The 20,460-nt window shown below is 43.7% G+C and overlaps 1 protein-coding gene across 1 annotated transcript in view; it reads right to left on the bottom strand.

The window, feature by feature from the left end:
* SKAP2 (src kinase associated phosphoprotein 2) overlaps positions 1–20,460 on the bottom strand; it is a 317,931-nt gene that overhangs the window by 267,032 nt on the left and 30,439 nt on the right. Inside the window, exon 3 of the mRNA XM_040433605.1 lies at positions 11,012–11,037. Within this exon, the coding sequence (XP_040289539.1) occupies positions 11,012–11,037 (26 nt within the window). The remainder of the gene's footprint in view (positions 1–11,011; positions 11,038–20,460) is intronic.

The following is a 20,460-nucleotide window of genomic DNA, read 5'->3' as shown; positions in this document are numbered from 1 at the left end:
CGTTCTATGGAAACAGTAGGTTTAAAGAGCACACCAAATGCTTGAAATAACTTCTTTATTAACTTCAACTTTTCTTCATATATAACACTGCCGCATCCGCAGCAGAGAGTCCATGTACATAACACGTGTTAAAAAGATATCACAAGATGGCGGTATGCATAAGATGGTGGTTCAACTGTTCAATCTTGTCATTCAACATAAAATGGTGGATATATTTCGCTCTTGAGGTCTAACTAATAGTTCACTTGCTAAATTTGGTCGCAATTTGCAATATGCAGTTAGCAGTAACTATTTGCAGATTGGTTTAGTATGATCTGGTATAGTATGAAATTTGGATTGCAATATGGAATTTGAATGGTTGCAATTGTTTGTATGGTATTTGTAGTTTGCAATTAAATTTGTGTTTTGCAATTGGTGGAACTGTAAGTAAACACACATATAACTGGTTGAATATACAGTTCAAATCACTATATTAACAGTAGGAACATTATATAACTGTTTTTAAATACCTATTTTGGCCTCTCTGCTTCCATAAAACACAGCTCTTAGTTGAGTGAATGTCTGTTCAGCTTCTCTCTCTGGTGAATAATAATTTCTAGCAGTTCCTGCTAGGGAATTTACCACACAGGCTGTGTGTGAGGCTGGCTGTGATTAGCCAAGACTCCTGCTGTGTGTGAGGCTGGCTGTGATTGGTCAAGACTACTGCCCAGCAACAGTTTAACTCTATGCTTTCTGTTGTTTCTGCTGTGTCATAGAGCTTACCTCACATCCATATAATGAATCTTAAAGGCATATTATCTTTTCTGCTTCTGTGAACACAATTTACAGTATATAACAGTTATATGACTTCCAAACATGAAGTCACTGCAAATAACTCTCCTTTTGTCTTAAACACACAAATATAGGAACTGTATTAAAGTTATTGGCAGGTCTAGCTGTATAAACATATAAGCAATGTTAGCAACTTAGGACAGGTCTTAGCTGGCCAGCTACATATTTGCGCTTGCGTTCAAATGCCTGGGGTAAGGACATTTGGACGCTGCGCTGGGACACGGAAGTGGATGTGGTTGCTGATGGTTCTTGCGACGGTCCAGGTGCAGGCCTGTGCCTTCGACATGGGATTGGCCAGCATGTAACACAGGGGAAGAGGAGGCAGTGGTGTGACCCACAGACACAGATTGTGTACCCAGGCGTTCGGCCCACCTATTATGGTGTTTGATGGCATGTGGCGGATCATGCTGGTGGTGGTGAGGTTGCTAGTGTTCACGCCCCTGCTTATTTTTGTATGGCACAGGTTGCAAATTACAATTATTTTGTTGTCTGCACTTTCCTCAAAAAACACCTACCCCTTGGCAAGGGAGATTTCCGCAAGGGGATGCTCAGGGGAACAGTTGCGGGCCTGTTTGGTGTGGCCCGACTTCTTCCTTTTGCCACCCCACTGCCTCTTCCAGCCTGTTGCGGTGCTATGGATCCCTCCCCCTCTGTACTGCTGTCCTCGCTCGGCTTTCCACCTAACCAGGTTGGGTCAGTGACTTCATCGTCCACCACCTCCTCTTCCACTTCCTCACACTGCTCATCCTCCTGACTTGTTGACCTAACCACTATCTCAGTGATTGACAACTGTGTCTCATCCTCTTCCTCAACCTCTTGAGACGGTAATTGCCATTGAGTTATTGGCATCTATGCCTCATCATCATCCACCTCATTAAACAGTAATTGCCGTTCCGCACTGTCATCTTCTTGTGATTGTGATTGCTCAAGAGTTTGGGAATCAGGGCACAAGATCTCTCCCACTTCAAGCGTGCTTGGCGAGAGTGCCAAATCAAGGAATGGCGCTGAAAAGAGCTTCTCTGAATATCTGAGTGTGGGATCAATTGTTTGCCCAGACTCTCCATAGTGGGAGGAAGGAGGAACAGGGTGAGGATTAGGTTGAGCAGACTCTTGGCTACTGAGACTGGACTTGGTGGAAGACAGGGTGGTGCTTAACCGACTGGAAGCATTATCTGCTGCAATCCAACCGCACCTGGTTGCACTGGTTTGACTTCAAGAGTGGTGTCCTGCGCCGCCCTGCAAACTGGGACATGAAGCTAGGTATCGTGGATGAGTGCGTTTCTTGTGCTCTGGCAGCCAGCAGTTTCACCGCGCCCAGGGCCACGGCCTCTGCGTGCACCATCAGCATCACGGCCACTGCCCCGTCCCTTACTGCTCGCCTTCTTCATATTAAATGTTATATATGATTGAAAGTATGTCACACATACAGTAGCGTAGGATTTGGAAGTGTATGCGCAAACAAATTAAAAAAGGTATTTGGGATGTGGAAACGTCACACAGGAGATATCCCGCAGATAATGTCAATGCTGTCACCAGCAGCTAATGAAAAATTACGGGGAATGTCACAGGTATTTGGGATGAGGAAACGTTATACAGGAGAGGTACCACCGGTAATGTCACTGTACGCAGCGTCTATTTAACAAAAGTACACTGTATGTCACAGATACATTTTTGAAGCGCACACGTTACACTGCAGATGTGGCGCTGTTAATGTCACTGTCCACAGCAGACACCGTCTATTGAAAAAGTACACTGTATGTCACAAATATTTTTTGGATGCGCACACTTTACACAGGAAATGTGGCGCAGCTAATGTCACTGTCCGCAGAAGACACCGTCTACGGAAAAAGTACACTGGATGTCAAATATTTTTTGGATGCGCACAATTTACACAGGAGATGTGGCGCAGCTGCTAATGTCCCTGTCCGCAGTGGACACCGTCTACAGAAAAAGGACACTGTATGTCGCAGATATTTGTTGGGATGCGCACACTTTATACAGGAAATGTGGCGCAGCTCATGTCACTGTCCGCAGCAGACACCATCTACGGAAAAAGTACACTAGATGTCAGATATTTTTTAAATGCGCACACTTTACACTGGAGATGTGGCGCAGCTAATGTCACTGTCCGCAGAAGACACCGTCTACGAAAAAAGTACACTGGATGTCAAATATTTTTTGGATGCGCACAATTTACACAGGAGATGTGGCGCAGCTGCTAATGTCCCTGTCCGCAGTGGACACCGTCTACAGAAAAAGGACACTGTATGTCGCAGATATTTGTTGGGATGCGCACACTTTATACAGGAAATGTGGCGCAGCTCATGTCACTGTCCGCAGCAGACACCATCTACGGAAAAAGTACACTAGATGTCAGATATTTTTTAAATGCGCACACTTTACACTGGAGATGTGGTGCAGCTAATGTCACTGTCCGCAGCGGACAACGTCTATTGAAAAAGTACACTGTATATCACAGATATTTTTTGGATGCGCACACTTTACACTGGAGATGTGGCGCAGCTCATGTCACTGTCCGTAGCGGACACCATCTACGGAAAAAGTACACTGGATGTCAGATATTTTTTGGATGCGCACACTTTACACTGGAGATGTGGCGCAGCTAATGTCACTGTCCGCAGCGGACACCATCTATTGAAAAAGTACACTGGATGTCACGGATATTTTTGGGATGCGCACACTTTACACAGGAAATGTGGCGCAGATAATGTCACTGTCCGCAGAAGACACCGTCTATGGAAAAAGTACACTGGATGTCAGATATTTTTTGGATGCGCACACTTTACACTGGAGATGTGGTGCAGCTAATCTCACTGTCCGCAGCGGACACCATCTATTGAAAAAGTACACTGGATGTCACAGATTTTTTAGGGATGCGCACACTTTACACAGGAAATGTGGCGCAGATAATGTCACTGTCCGCAGAAGACACCGTCTATAGAAAAAGTACACTAAATGTCAGTGTCCGCAGAGGACACCGTCTACAGAAAAAGGAGACTGTATGTCGCAGATATTTGTTGGGATGCACACACTTTATACAGGAAAGGTGGCGCAGCTCATGTCACTGTCCGCAGCAGACACCATCTACAGAAAAAGTACTATGGCGCAGCTAATTCCACTGTCCGCAGCAGACACAGTCTACGGAAAAAGTACACTGAATGTCAAAGATTTTTTTGGGATGCGCACACATTACACTGGAGATGTGGCGCAGCTAATGTCGCTGTCTGCACTGGCCTAACTATTGTACGCTATTTAGCGCAGGATGTGCTAAAAATAGATATTGCTGCCACACACAATAGTCCTTAAAAGGACTTTTGGGTCTCTGAAAAGTTTTGGTGGTAATAATATTCTTAAATCACTCCCTACACTGTCTGTCCCTTCCTCAGCATAGCTCTCCCTGACTAAGAATGAGCCGAGCATGCGTCATCGGGTGCTATATAGCATCCGATGACGCGTTCCGGCCAATCACTGTAATGCCATCAGCCAACATGGCTATGGCATTACAGTGAGGGCAGTACTTACCTGCAGGGGCGGAGACTTGAGCATTCGGCCGAATACTGCCATGTGCCAAGCATCGAGATGCTCCAGCCGAACAGGTGTTTGGCCCAGCATGCTCGATCATCACTAGTCAGAAGATATTTATTCATATGCATAATGATGCAAGTACGTTTGCACAATTTGTAGATTTTGCGGTATGTTCTTTTTCAAGATAACTTAATTCTGGTTGTTTTTAAAGTAGTTTTATCAGTGTTAAGGATGTTTTTGGTTGTGTTTTTGCTCTAAACATGCCAGCTTCAGATGTTTGCTGCCGGTCTATGGGAAATATGAGATGTAGGATACACAAGCGTTTTTTTTTTTTGCTACTGGCGTTTTTGTTCATTAGGTGGGGTTTTTGCCTTTCTGGCTTCTTTTCAAAAACACAGCATGCTGGAGCTTGTGATGGGAGATTTATCAAACTGGTGTAAAGAAGAAGTGGCTTAGTTGCCCATAGCAACCAATCAGATTCCACCTTTCATTTCCAAAGGAGCTGTGAAAAATAAAGAGTGGAATCTGATTGGCTGCTATAGGCGACTGTCAGTTTTCCTTTACACCATTTTTTAGAACAAAATAATTTTTATTAGAATTTTCAAAGAAATTTCAATATAACATACAGAAAATGGAATGTTTCACACAACCGAAGAGTCAGACAATATAAGAGAAAGCATAAATATAATAAAGATTGTAATGCATAAAACACAATTTTTTATAGACACCTTCTCTATAGGGGAAAATGCCATGAAGAACTCTCTAGTGGTAAGACACTCAGCACAAAAAAAAAATACCACAAAAAATGTATATGATAAAAAAAAGGCCTGTGGCTCATTGGGTGCATTTTAGTTTTGAAAGGATATGGACAGCTTTGTAAGAAAAAAATTTGTGGAGATATAATTTCTCTTCTATTTATCTATCTTTTTTCTTTTTGTTCTCCAGCCTGCTGTGCTTCCTATGCCCAGCAGGCTGCTCTCAGTGAGTTTACAGAGAATCTGTCATCTGACGGATTTTCTGAAACTCCTCCTGTGTGCACATAGACGCCTGTTCAGGCCATTTTACTCCCTGTGTATTTCTATGCATGGTCTTTTTCTAGTCAGGAGCGCTGTATCAGAAGCTGCCAGGTCCGACACACATGAAGCCCCGCCCCTCTCCTGAGAAGCCACGCCCCTCACGGACCTCTCAGGCGGGCACTGTGTATGGCAGCGTCAGACGGGAGTTGTGTATGGCAGCGTCAGGCGGGCCCTGTGTCTGGCAGCGTCAGGCGGGTGCTGTGTATGGCAGCGTCAGGCGGGCGCTGTGTATGGCAGCGTCAGACGGGCGCTGTGTATGGCAGCGTCAGACGGGCGCTGTGTATGGCAGCCTCAGGCGGGCGCTGTGTCTGACAGCGTCAGGCGGGCGCTGTGTATGGCAGCGTCAGGTGGGTGCTGTGTATGGCAGCATCAGGTGGGCACTGTCTATGGCAGAGGCAGGTGGGCGCTGTCTATGGCAGAGGCAGGTGGGCGCTGTCTATGGCAGAGGCAGGTGGGCGCTGTCTATGGCAGAGTCAGGTGGATCGCTGTGTATGGCAGCGTCAGGTGGGCGCTCTGTATGGCAGAGTCAGGTGGGCGCTGTGTATGGCAGCGTCAGGTGGGCGCTGTGTATGGCAGAATTGATCTTTTTGTTGGATAAATTTAAAATTGTCTACATTTGTTTCTGTATGAGAGACTAGCAATGGTTTCCCTGCAGAAATATCAGCCTCATAACGTTATGTGGGCCAATGCATTTTATATGTGAATTACCGCAAAATTTGTACTCCTCCTCGGCTAAAAATACTCCTCAAAATTGTTAATAGGAGTATTTTTACTCTTTTGGAAAAAATTTAGTGCGACCTCTGCTGTCAGCTGTACCCTACAGCTGACAGTCTGCTTCAAACTGCAGACATAATCTCTTCCATGCCATGGTCCTTAGGGACCGCTATATGGAAGGGGCTAACCATGGGGCCTCCGTTCTGCTGTGGCAGCAGCCTGAAGCCGTCCCTCTCCCCCCCTTCCCCCGCCGTGTAGGATGGCCATCCCCACCTCCATACAAGCGCGGCAACAAGTACCGCCTGTACCCCTCCCCCCCTTCAGGATGGCCAGCGCTGCAAAAAGTCCACCCGCCTCCCCCTTCCTTCAGGATGGCCGATGAGGCAACAAGCCCCCCCTCCCCCTTTCAGGATGGCCGGCAACGTAACAAGCCCCCCCCAGTCAAGGTTTGCAGAGCAGCAGCGGGGCAGAGTGTTAGCTGTAACATACTGGCACCGATGTCAGCCATTTAACACCTTCCATGCCGCGGTCCTTATGGACTCTGCTGTGGCAGCGTCCCGAAGCTTAAAGGGTAAATTGAGGGAGGGAGCTCCCTCCCCCTTCTGGCACTGCTGTGTAAGCATCCCGATGGTTACCATGGCAACCAAACGCCTTCACAGACATCCGGATTGCCATGGTATAGCTGAGCCTGATCAGGCTTACTGTGAATGACAATACACTGTAGTACACTATACAGTGTATAACATATCACAACACAGAGGTAAAGAGCTGCCTCATCCTACTCTCTGCTCTGCTTGTCAGGAATACATTCCTCCCTGACAAGGAGTGGAGGATGAGGCAGCTCTTTACCTCAGTGTTGTGAAGTAACTTGTCCTGTTGTGTGATTAGGACAGGTTTTGTGTGCCCTAATAGGACGGCGACCATTTTGTTTCCCATGATGATTGCTCCCAGACAAAAGAAACCATTATAACTATTGAAAGATATTTGGGAATATATTTATAATGAAGTAATATTTAAGTATTTTCATTTTCTTTATTCCTTGCGAACCCCTTTAAAGGGCATCTGTCAGCAGATTTGTACCTATGAAACTGGTTGACCAGTGCGCTTGGAAGCTGAAGGCATCTGTGTTGGTGCCATGTTCATACAGTGCCTTGCAAAAGTATTCACCCTCCTTGACTTTTTCATATTTTATTACATTACATCCTTAAATTCAATGTTTTGTTAATCTGAATTTTATGTGATGGATCAGAACACAATAGTCTAAGTTGGTGAAGTGAAATAAGAAAAATATATAAATAAAACTATTGTTTAGAAATAGAAAACAGAAAATTGGCATGTGCGTATGTATTCACCCCCTTTGTTAGGAAGCCCATAAAAAGCTCTGGTACAATCAATTACCTTCAGAAGTCACATAATTAGTGAAATGATGTCCACCTGTGTGCAATCTAAGTGTCACATGATCTGTCATTACATATACACACCTTTTTGTGTATATGGCCCCAGAGGCTGCAACATCTAAGCAAGAGGCATCACTAACTAAACACTGCCATGAAGACCAAGGAACTCTCCAAACAAGTAAGGGATAATGTTGCTGAAAAGTACAAGTCAGGGTTAGGTTATAAAAAAAAATATCCAAATCTTTGATGATCCCCAGGAGCACCATCAAATCTATCATAACCAAATGGAAAGAACATGGCACAACAGCAAACCTGCCAAGAGACGGCCGCCCACCAAAACTCACGGACCGGGCAAGGAGGGCATTAGTCAGAGAGGCAGCACAGAGACATAAGGTAACCCTGTAGGAGCTGCAGAGATCCACAGCAGAGACTGGAGTATCTGTACATAGGACGACAATAAGCCGTACGCTCCATAGAGTTGGGCTTTATGGCAGAGTGGCCAAAAGAAAGCCATTACTTTTAGCTAAAAACAAAAAGGCATGTTGTGAGTTTGTGAAAAGGCATGTGGGAGACTCCCAAAATGTATGGAGGAAGGTGCTCTGGTCTGATCAGACTAAAATTGAACTTTTTGGCCATCAAAGAAAACGCTATGTCTGGCACAAACCCAACACCTCACCCAGAGAACAACAGTGTTGTGATGTAACTTGTCGTTTTATGTGTACTAATAGGACGGCGGCCATTTTGTTTCTCCTAATCTTTGCTCCCTAGACAAAATGAGCCATTATAACTAATGAAATGTATTTGAGAATATATTTATAATAAAGTAATATTTACAGAGTTTAATTTTCTTAATTCCCAGAGAACCCCTTTAAACAACATTTCAAGTCTTCTGCCCAACAAAACATACACTGCTCAAAAAAATAAAGGGAACACTTAAACAACACAATGTAACTCCAAGTCAATCACACTTCTGTGAAATCAAACTGTCCACTTAGGAAGCAACACTGAGTGACAATCAATTTCACATGCTGTTGTGAAAATGGGATAGACAACAGGTGGAAATTATAGGCAATTAGCAAGACATCCCCAATAAAGAAGTGGTTCTGCAGGTGGTGATCACAGACCACTTCTCAGTTCCTATGCTTCCTGGCTGATGTTTTGGTCACTTTTGAATGCTGGCGGTGCTTTCACTCTAGTGGTAGCATGAGATGGAGTCTACAACCCACACAAGTGGCTCAGGTAGTGCAGCTCATCCAGGATGGCACATCAATGCGAGCTGTGGCAAGAAGCTTTGCTGTGTCTGTCAGAGTAGTGTCCAGAGCATGGAGGTGCTACCAGGAGACAGGCCAGTACATCAGGAGCCGTGGAGGAGGCCGTAAGAGGGCAACAACCCAGCAGCAGGACCGCTACCTCCGCCTTTGTGCAAGGAGGAACAGGAGGAGCACTGCCAGAGCCCTGCAAAATGATCTCCAGCAGGCCACAAATGTGCATGTGTCTGCTCAAATGGTCAGAAACAGACTCCATGAGGGTGATATGAGGGCCCGACGTCCACAGGTGGGGGTTGTGCTTACAGCCCAACACCGTGCAGGACGTTTGGCATTTGCCAGAGAACACCAAGATTGGCAAATTCGCCACTGGCGCCCTGTGCTCTTCACAGATGAAAGCAGGTTCACACTGAGCACATGTGACAGACGTGACAGAGTCTGGAGACGCCGTGGAGAACGTTCTGCTGCCTGCAACATCCTCCAGCATGACTGGTTTGGCATTGGGTCAGTAATGGTGTGGGGTGGCATTTCTTTGGAGGGCCGCACAGCCTTCCATGTGCTCGCCAGAGGTAGCCTGGGTACCGAGATGAGATCCTCAGACACCTTGTGAGAACATATGCTGGAGCGGTTGGCCCTGGGTTCCTCCTAATGCAAGACAATGCTAGACCTTATGTGGCTGAAGTGTGTCAGCAGTTCCTGCAAGACGAAGGCATTGATGCTATGGACTGGCCCGCCCGTTCCCCAGACCTGAATCCAATTGAGCACATCTGGGACATCATGTCTCGCTCTATCCACCAACGTCACGTTGCACCACAGACTGTCCAGGAGTTGGCAGATGCTTTAGTCCAGGTCTGGGAGGAGATCCCTCAGGAGACCGTCCGCCACCTCATCAGGAGCATGCACAGGCGTTGTAGGGAGGTCATACAGGCAAGTGGAGGCCACACACACTACTGAGCCTCATTTTGACTTGTTTTAAGGACATTACATCAAAGTTGGATCAGCCTGTAGTGTGTTTTTCCACTTTAATTTTGAGTGTGACTCCAAATCCAGAACTCCATGGGTTGAAAAATTTGATTTCCATTTTTAATTTTTGTGTGATTTTGTTGTCAGCACATTCAACTATGTAAAGAACAAAGTATTTCAGAAGAATATTTAATTAATTCAGATCTAGGATGTGTTATTTTTGTGTTCCCTTTATTTTTTTGAGCAGTGTATATTTTGTGATTAGAAATTTTGTTACAATAAATATTGATTTGATTGGTTATTTATCCTATCTGCTAAATTTCTGTCCACTTCTAGTCAACTTATCTCTAGAAGGCCCACAGTATACAATTATGGCACATCCACAAGTGACGGAAAATATAGTGGAAAAGTATGCTGTGGATTTTGCTGCAGATGTATGGCAAAAACAATTGCAGAAAAACCGCATGTATTGCCTGCACTTTTTGCCATGGTAATGGCTGTGGGTTTCACCCTCTCCGTTGCAAAGGGTGAAATCTGCGGTAAAGATCTGCAGAATAAATTGACTTGCTGCAGATTCCAAATGCACAGGTCAATTTACACTGCAGCTTTTTTGCATATTTTTCAAGGGATTTCCTAAAATCTCATCCACTTTCTTGGTACTGTACAATACTGCAGGTTTTCTGCACGATGGAAAATCCACAATGTCTCCACCACGTGTGAACATACCCATAAAGAGTTCAGAACGATGTATTCACTGCATGAATTTGCCTTTCGGTTTAACCTTATTTTATTAAAAATATATATAAGGGGGACTTCAAATGCAGCAGATTTTGCTGGGGAAAAAAATGTCCATTTCATTTGACAGGGGTTTGCAGAAATCCAAGTGCTTGCTGTCAAAACAATCCCATTCAGATGAATGGAACTGATTTTCATTCACTGAAATGTTATGCAATCAAATCCGCTGTGTATAAAGGCACCCAAAATAAGCCTAAACACAGCTGTGAAAAAACTCAGCTAGTGTGTTAATAGTTAATGATCTTGCAAGGGAGGTTCCTTTAAAAAAAAAAAAGCCTGAGTATATTGAAATGCAGTACAATTCTGTGCCAGCAGGGTGTGCTATGATCCTCGTTTCTGCATGTTTTGGTCTTAAGCCTACAATTTCATTTGTCTGTAGCTGCTGTATACAATGTAGGGGGGCAGTGGGGTCACCAAACATTACCTTTATCATGGAATTCTTGTGGGTAGCTAAAAAAGAAAGAAAATATATGTTAGGATAATCATATTATCAGGAAATACTTCTGTTAATTAGAAAATTAAATCCATTATGTAATCTGAGATAATATTGCAGGCTATAATTATAGTAAGTAGGCAATAAAATGCAGAACTTTTGCCCTAGAGGTGTCATCTGGGCTGATGTTAAATGTGTCATTTACGCCGTTAGTCAGGATTCATGTGCGTTTTAGTGTTATACCGTCCTTCCAAACTATGTGAAATGGTTGATCCCTAACAAACATATTATCCAAATATAATTACCAAATTTCAACTTATAGTCTTTTTATTGCCTTTAAATTAGCAATTATCAATGGTCTGAATGGAGGAAATGTGAATTAGTATAATAAGAGCCAATGTTAGAACACATTATGGTTCTGGGAAATGACAGCAGATATTGAGAATAAAAGGGAAGCCAAATATCCAGAAATGAGTAAGAGAAAACAAAGAAATTCATTATAGATGGACACTAAAGTTAGGCAGATATTAGACAGATAGATAGATAGATAGATAGATAGATAGATAGATAGATAATAGATAGATAGGAGATAGATTAGATTAATTGATAGGGATATAAGATGAGATTGATGATAGATAGATAAATAGTATCATTGATAATTAGACAACAGATACATACCTAGGAGATAGATTGATGATTAGATATAGATAGATAAGATAGATAGATAGATAGTAAATACTGTAGATAGACAATAAGACAGATAATAATTAGATGATAATTCGACAATAGATTCATAGATAATTAGACGACAGATGCATACCTAGGAGATAGATTGATAATTAGATAAATAGATCGATCCAGAATTATTATGTCATGGAGTATACTCGTTTTACTAGAACAGACATGTCAGGAGAGAGCCGACGATCCTCTTAAGTGCCAAGACATGCTACTTATTCGAAAAGCTACAGTGCGCTGTATAGAAGTGTAACCTCAAATGGCATCCATTATTATTTAGCATTTTATGATCCTGATGAGATATATAGAAACCGTACTGCCATTCAGAACTACTGCAAACATTTTTATTGACCAGATCATAAACCATTAGAGACGTCTGGTGTTTTATAGTGATGCATTAATACGTCTAATGCCGACAGTAAAAGCTGCATCAACAAAATTATCCTAAGTGATTTTAAAGAGAAAAGTCTTTTATTTTACAATTGTTCCCGTTCCTCTTCTGTAAGTAACATTTTAGTGGTGGCTACATTGTAACCAATCTAGACTTTATTTAAGGTGGATCATCACATTACTGATACAGTGAGGCGTTCATATGTGCAAATTACATACAGTTTAGAAATATAAAATTACAATTTTACACTTTATGAATATGTGATCAATGTAAGGCGTTCTGTATAAAATGTAACTGCATTAAGTATTAGAGAAGCGAATGTCCCCATTATATCACCAGGCAAGTCTAGTAGGCCCTATTAGGCTACTTTCACGTAAGTGAGACAGCCTTCCAGCAGCGGTTTCTGTCCTGCCGACTCCCGGCATATTTGCCAGGTTGCGGCTGGATCTCCACTGGTCCTCATTATAGTTAAAGGGTTTCTATCACTTCGTATGACATATTTAGGTGTCAGACACTAGCGATCCGCTAGTGTCTGCTCTAACAAACCATCCTAATATGATAGGTTTTGGGGCAGCCGTTTTGCTAAAATAAAAACCTCCTTCTATATGCTAATGAGCCTCTAGGTGCTATGGGGGCGTCATTAGCACCTAGAGGCTCCGTCTACCTTCATAAACTGTCGCCGCCCAGCGCGTCCCTCCAGCCCGCCCATCTCCTGCTGAATGCGATCCTCTCCGTGCGCGTCTCTGTTCGACGCATGCGCAGTGAATGTCTGACAGCTTCCCTGCTCAGACATCTCCACTGCGCCTGTTCCTCGGAGCACTATGATGTCATCGGCGCGGGCGCAGAACAGAGACGCGCACGGAGAGGATCGCATTCAGCAGGAGATGGGCGGGCTGGAGGGACGCGCTGGGCGGCGACAGTTTATGAAGGTAGACGGAGCCTCTAGGTGCTAATGACGCCCCCATAGCACCTAGAGGCTCATTAGCATATAGATATAAGTTGTTATTTTAGCAAAACGGCTGCCCCAAAGCCTATCATATTAGGATGGTTTGTTAGAGCAGACACTAGCGGTTCGCTAGTGTCTGACACCTAAATATGTCATACGAAGTGATAGAAACCCTTTAATGGGACCGGCGGGCATTCCAGTAGCATTCGGCAATGCCGGATCAGGAGAACTCCGTCAAGCTGTTCTCTGCCGGAACAGCCTGCTGGAATACTGTGCTGCAGATGTGAAGCTAGCCTTAGACTGCACGATTTCCAGGCTACTTGATGGGAACAAGTTTATAGGAACATTCATTCAGGCGTTGTAATAGGGCCCTGATACAAAATCCACTAGGAGAGAGGGGCTTAGTGTTTGCCAATTTATTTTCGTGTTAAAGGGCTTGCCCGCTCTATACCTAAACTTTTGTAATACCATACACTATTGAGTAATGGCATAGGAGACTGATAAATGGTCTCTGAGATTACTGTAGCACGTTTAGAGTTGCCCCCCTGGGAGCCCATGGGTAGCAGTGTAAAAAAAGGTGCCAGCATCCATAGCTACCATCTTCTACTGCGAATGCGCTGAAAGCAGTCAGCATAGGCGCAAATACAGGACATCCATAGTTTCCCTGGATATTTTGTATCTGTACCTATTCTGACTTTTTTCAGCACATGCACAGTGGAACACAGAAGCACAATTTTGGAAAAGCTATGGATGCTGGCTCCTGTTTTCACCACTACCAGTGGCCACCTCCATGCAGGCTAAGTTAAGCCCCTAGGCCAGTAAAGGAGAACCTTTTAGAGGCCGAGTGCCCAAACTGCAACCCAAAACCCACTTTTTTATAGCAAAGTGCCAACACAGCAATTTAACCTGAATACTACAATCCAATATTAGTATATCTTCCATGTACTTTATCATTTAGCTATAATAGCCTGCCTACATTCAATGTGCCCTGTGCTGTTCATAGCACCCTGTGCTGATGAATGGGAGGATAAGTCTGGCACCCGTTCTATAGGTTCACCACCACTGCCATAGGCCATTTAGTAGGTCTTTATACCATTGCACACTAGTGTATGGCATTACTGAAATTTGGTACAGATTGGAAAATCCCTTTAAAGCCTTCCCAACCTCAGGCCTTTAAACATGGTGCCTGCTCAGCTTTTGAGCTGCTGAGCTTCTTCTGTTTTAACCCCTTAGGGACCGGGCTCATTTTCACCTTAAGGACCAGGCCATTTTTTGCAAATCTGACCAGTGTCACTTTAAGTGGTGATAACTTTAAAACGCTTTGACTTATCCAGGCCATTCTGAGATTGTTTTTTCGTCACATATTGTACTCCATGACACTGGTAAAATGAAGTAAAAAAAAACAAACATTTATTTATAAAAAAAAAACACATTTACCCAAAATGAAGTAAAAAATTGCAAATTTCCAAGTTTCAATTTCTCTACTTCTATAATACACTGTAATACCTACAAAAATAGTTATTACTTTACATTCCCCATATGTCTACTTCATGTTTGGATCATTCTGGGAATGACATTTATTTTTTGGGGATGTTACAAGGCTTAGAAGTTTAGAAGCAAATCTTGAAATTTTTCAGAAATTTTCAAAAACCCACTTTTCAAGGACCAGTTCAGGTCTGAAGTCACTTTGTGAGGCTTACATAATAGAAACCACCCAAAAATGACCCCATTCTAAAAACTACACCCCTCAAGGTATTCAAAACTGATTTTACAAACTTTGTTAACCCTTTAGGTATGCCACAAGTATTAATGGAAAATAGAGATACAATTTCAAAATTTCACTTTTGGCAGATTTTCCATTTTAAGATTTTTTTTTCCAGTTACAAAGCAAGGGTTAACAAACAAAACTCAATATTTATGGCTCTGATTCTGTAGTTTACAGAAACACCCCATATGTGGTCGTAAACCGCTGTACGGTCACACGGCAGGGCGCAAAACGAAAGGAATGCCATACGGTTTTTGGAAGGCAAACTTTGCTGGACTGGTGTATTGACACCATGTCCCATTTTAAGCCCCCCTGATGCACCCCTAGAGTAGAAACTCCAAGAAAGTGACCCCATTCTAGAAACTACACCCCTCAAGGTATTCAAAACTTATTTTACAAACGTCGTTAACCCTTTAAGTGTTCCACAAGAATTAATGGAAAATAGAGATACAATTTCAAAATTTCACTTTTTTGGCAGATTTTCCATTTTAATAATTTTTTTCCAGTTACAAAGCAAGGGTTAACAGCCAAACAAAACTTAATATTTATGGCTCTGAATTCAGTCGTTTACAAAAACACCCCATATGTGGTCGTAAACCGATGTACGGGCACATGGCAGGGCGCAGAAGGAAAGGAATGCCATTCGGTTTTTGGAAGGCAGATTTTGCTGGACAGTTTTTTTGACACCATGTCCCATTTGAAGCCCCCCTGATGCACCCCTAGAGTAGAAACTCCAAAAAAGTTACCCCATTTTAGAAACGACAGGATAGAGTGGCAGTTTTGCTGATACTATTTTAGGGTACATATGATTTTTGGTTGCTCTATATTACACTTTTTGTGAGGCAAGGTAACAAGAAATAGCTGTATTGGCACCGTTTTAATTTTTGGTTATTTACAACATTTATCTGACAGGTTAGATCATGTGGTATTTTTATAGACCAGGTTGTCACGGGCGCGGCGATACCTAATATGTATACTTTTTTTTATTTATGTAAGTTTTACACAATGATTTCATTTTTGAAACCAAAAAAATCATGTTTTAGTATCTCCATATTCTGAGAGCCATAGTTTTTTCAGTTTTTTGGCGATTATCTTAGCTAGGGTCTCATTTTTTGCGGGATGAGATGACGGTTTGATTGGCACTATTTTGGGGTGCAGATAACTTTTTGATCGCTTGCTATTACACTTTTTGTGATGTAAGGTGACAAAAAATGGTTTATTTAGCACAGTTTTTATTTTTTACGGTGTTCATCTGAAGGGTTAGGTCATGTGATATTTTTATAGAGCCGGTCGATACGGACGCGGTGATACCTAATATGTATACTTTTTTTTATTTATGTACGTTTTACACAATAACAGCTTTTTTAAAACCAAAAAAATGATGTTTTAGTGTGTCCATATTCTGAGCCATAGTTTTTTTATTTTTTGGGCGATTGTCTCAGGTAGGGGCTAATTTTTTGCGGGATGAGGTGACGGTTAGATTAGTACTATTTTGGTGGGCATACGCCTTTTTGATCGCTTGCTGTTTTAATTTTTGTGATGTAAGGTGACAATTTTTTTTTTATTTAGCACAGTTTTTATCTTTTACGGTGTTCATCTGAGGGGGTTAGGTCATGTGATATGTTTATAGAGCCGGTCTATATAGACGCGGCGATACCTAATATGTCTACTTTTTTTTTTTTCCCCTATCTTTTACCTTTTTTTTTTTAACTTTATTTGGGGAAAATGACGTTTTTGTTTATTTTTACTTGAAACTTTAAATTTTTTGGGGGGAAAACTCTATTTTTTCAAATTTGTTTTCCACTTTATTTTTTGGCCCACTTTGGAACTTCAACTTTTGGGGGTCTAATCCTTTACAATGCATTCCAATACTTCTGTATTAGAATGCATTGGCTGTATGAGTAAGGCCTCATGCACACAACCGTTGTGTGCGGCCGTTGTTCCGTTTTCCGTTTGACTTTCAATGGGTCCGTGGAAAAATCGGAAAATGCACCGTTTTGCAGCCTCATCCGTGATCCGTGTTTCCTGTCCGTCAAAAAAATATGACCTGTCCTATTTTTTTGACGGACAACGGTTCACGGACCCATTCAAGTCAATGGGTCCGTGAAAAAACACGGATGCACACAAGATTGTTATTTGCGTCCGTCATCCTTGTCCGTAGGCTACTTTCACACAGACGGATCCGCTGATCCGTCTGCATAAAAGCTTTTTAGATCAGATTTTTTACTTCGTGAAAACTCAGATCCGACAGTATATTCTAACACAGAGGCGTTCCCATGGTGATGGGGACGCTTCAGGTTAGAATATACTAAAAGAATTGTGTACATGACTGCCCCCTGCTGCCTGGCAGGTGCTGCCAGGCAGCAGGGGGACGACCCCCCTTTCCCTCCCTCCTCCCCTGTATTTAACACATTGGTGGCCAGTGCGGCCGGCCCCCCCTCCCTCCCTTGTATTTAACACATTGGTGGCCAGTGCGGCCGGCCCCCCTCCCTTGTATTTAACACATTAGTGGCCAGTGTGGCACATTGCTTATAGCACAGACCTTTCACTTACCAGTAGGAGGAGCGCCCGGCCGAACACAGACATCGCAGGTAAGTATAATGCTTCTAAAATTGCTAAGTAACCATGGCAGCCAGGACTGCAGTAGCGTCCTGGTTGCCATGGTTACCGATCGGAGTCCCAGCGATTAAACTGGGACTCCGATCGGAACTCTCCGCTGCCACCAATGATGGGGGGGGGTCGGTCATTTTAATTAGGGGTGGGGGAGGGGGGGCGGCCGCACTGGCCACCAATGTGTTAAATACAAGGGAGGGAGGGAGAGGGGGCCGGCCGCACTGGCCACCAATGTGTTAAATACAAGGGAGGGAGGGAGGGGGGTCCGGCCGCACTGGCCACCAATGTGTTAAATACAAGAGAGGGAGGGGGGGCGGCCGCACTGGCCACCAATGAGTTAAATACAGGGGAGGGAAGGGGGACCGCACTGGACACCAATGAGTTAAATACAGGGGGGAAGGGGGGTCTGCCCCCTGCTGCCTGGCAGCACCTGCCAGGCAGCAGGGGGCAGTCATGTACACAGTTCTTTTAGTATATTCTAACCTGAAGCGTCCCCATCACCATGGGAACGCCTCTGTGTTAGAATATACTGTCGGATCAGAGTTTCACGAGCTAACTCAAATCCGATAGTATATTCTAACATAGAGGCGTTCCAATGGTGATGGGGACGCTTCAAGTTAAAATATACCATCGGATTGGAGAAAACTCTGATCCGATGGTATAATAGGGACTCCTGACTTTACATTGAAAGTCAATGGGGACGGATCCGTTTGCAATTGCACCATATTGTGTCAACGTCAAACGGATCCATCCCCATTGACTTGCATTGTAAGTCAGGACGGATCCGTTTCGCTCATGTCATGTCCGTGGATCCTCCAAAAATCAAGGAAGACCCACGGACGAAAAAACAGTCACGGATCACGGAACAACAGAAATCAGTTTTGCGGACCGCAAAAAAACCCGTCCGTGTGCATGAGGCCTAATACTGTGTGTATTACTCATACAGCTTCCGGCCTGTGAGATCCAGGGGGCTGGATCTCACAGGCACGTCACAGGAAGGCAGCGCGATGCCTTCCTTAGGCATAGCGCTGCCTTCCATGCCATCGGGTCCCCCCTACAGCCCCACGGGGACCCGATGGCACCTGCGCCCGCCGCACCATTGAAAAGCCGCAAACTGCAGGTCCGAATGACCTGCGGTTTGCGGCAATCGCCGACACGGGGGGGGGGGGGGGGGGGGGCACAGGACCCCCCCGCGCATTTAGCCAAGGTGCCTGCTCAACGATTTGAACAGGCACCTTGTTCCGATCACCGCCCGCCGGGCGGCGGTGATCGGAAATACACATGACGTACCGGTACGTCATGTGTCCTTAAGTACCGGGACAACATGCCGTACCGGCACGTCATGTGTCCTAAAGAGGTTAAACAGAAGACACAAGGAGCTAATGTCTGTGTTTGGCGATCACACAAATCATAAACATTTAATCCTCAGATGCCATGGTCAATTGTGTATGCTCCTAGGGCCTGAAAAAATAGAATAAAAAATTATCAAAAAGTCATATACACACTAAAATAGTATAAAAAAAAAACATACAGATCAACCTACAAAAATGAGCCCTCACATAGCTCTGTAGATATAAAGTTATTGGAGTCAGAATTTGGCAATGCAAAGAAAAAACAACAAAAGGGTTTGTGGCGAAACCGACCTCGCCACTGGGTTTTGGAGAGGACTGGCTGCTGGCCTCTTGCCCCTGGATTATGGGCCATATACTAACTTTTGAACCCCTGGTCTGATTCATGCCATTTTTTAATATGTTGTTCCCCTGAATGGATTGATTGCGAATATGTAATTTTTATGTGAATGTGATGTATGGTTTTAGAGTTATGAAAGTTGGGTAGAAAGTATGTTTAACTGTATGTATAATTGAGTCTCCTCTCAGGATAAGGGGAGGGAATATGCTGGGTGTGTTTCTATTGTGCCATTGTCCCATTGTGTGTTTAAAGGGTGATGTCTGTTCTGTTGTCTGCACATGTGTATTGGCGATCTCCCTTTGTCCTCAGAGATAATTGGATTGCTCTTCAGGTTGTCTGGACAGAGAGGAGGAAACCATGATGCATTGTGGGGATATGTTGTCCTATGTCCCAGTCTTCATTCTGGTCCTCTGGGGGGCGTGAACGATTGGTTGCTGTAGTTACATTGTATGTCTTGTAATATACTGATTGGTTGTATTTCAAACCCCTGTGGGCAGTACTCTGTTTGTTTTTTGTGAATAAAAGAGGCTGTACTTCAAGTACAGTCAGACCACTGCTTGACCCTCAAAACGGAGCCTTGTCTCGTTATTGGGGGGATTCACTGTATGCTGTTAGAGGACCGATTGCCAGGATTGTATGCTTTTCCTGTTCGTCTGCTAGCAGCTATTCGTGAGGTTCCAGTTTGGAGTGCTACTTTGTATCCAGTTCGGGAGTTGGTGTTCTGCAGTAGCTGGGCCTGTCTCTCAGAAAGGGGCTTATCGCCTAAACGGATTTTAACCCCTTGTCTGCGGAAACGGTCCGTTACAGGGTTTAATTTTTTTAAGCATTAAAACACAAGAAAAACTATTAAAAAAAATATGGTATTGCTGTAATCGTTCTGACCCAGAGAATGATGGTAGCAAGTCAGTTTTACCACATAGTGAATGCTGTAAAAAGAAAACCCATAAACTATAGTGGAATTGCATTTTTCTTTCCAAATACACCCCATTTGGATTTTTTCCAGCTTCCCGCTACATCGTATGCAACATTCAATGGTGCCAATAAAAAGTGGAACTTGTCCTGCAAAAAACAAGCCCTAATATGGCCCTAAAAAGTTATGGCTCTGGGCAGGCAAGTCGTAAAGAACAAATACACAAAAATTGCATGGTCTCGATGGGTAAATTGTCTAAGCAGTTTGCAGACAGCTCCCTCTAGTGGTGGAATTTTATCATTTTTGTCTATTCATGGGATTTGGAGCTCTGTATTGGAACAAAAGAAGTCAACTGCTATGAAGAAATAGAAAGAAATGATTCAGCACAGAA

This window comes from Bufo bufo, chromosome 5, assembly GCF_905171765.1.
Source record: "Bufo bufo chromosome 5, aBufBuf1.1, whole genome shotgun sequence".
Lineage (NCBI taxonomy): Eukaryota > Metazoa > Chordata > Amphibia > Anura > Bufonidae > Bufo > Bufo bufo.
Note: the sequence above shows the minus strand (reverse complement) of the source record. Positions and strands in the feature narration are given on the sequence as shown.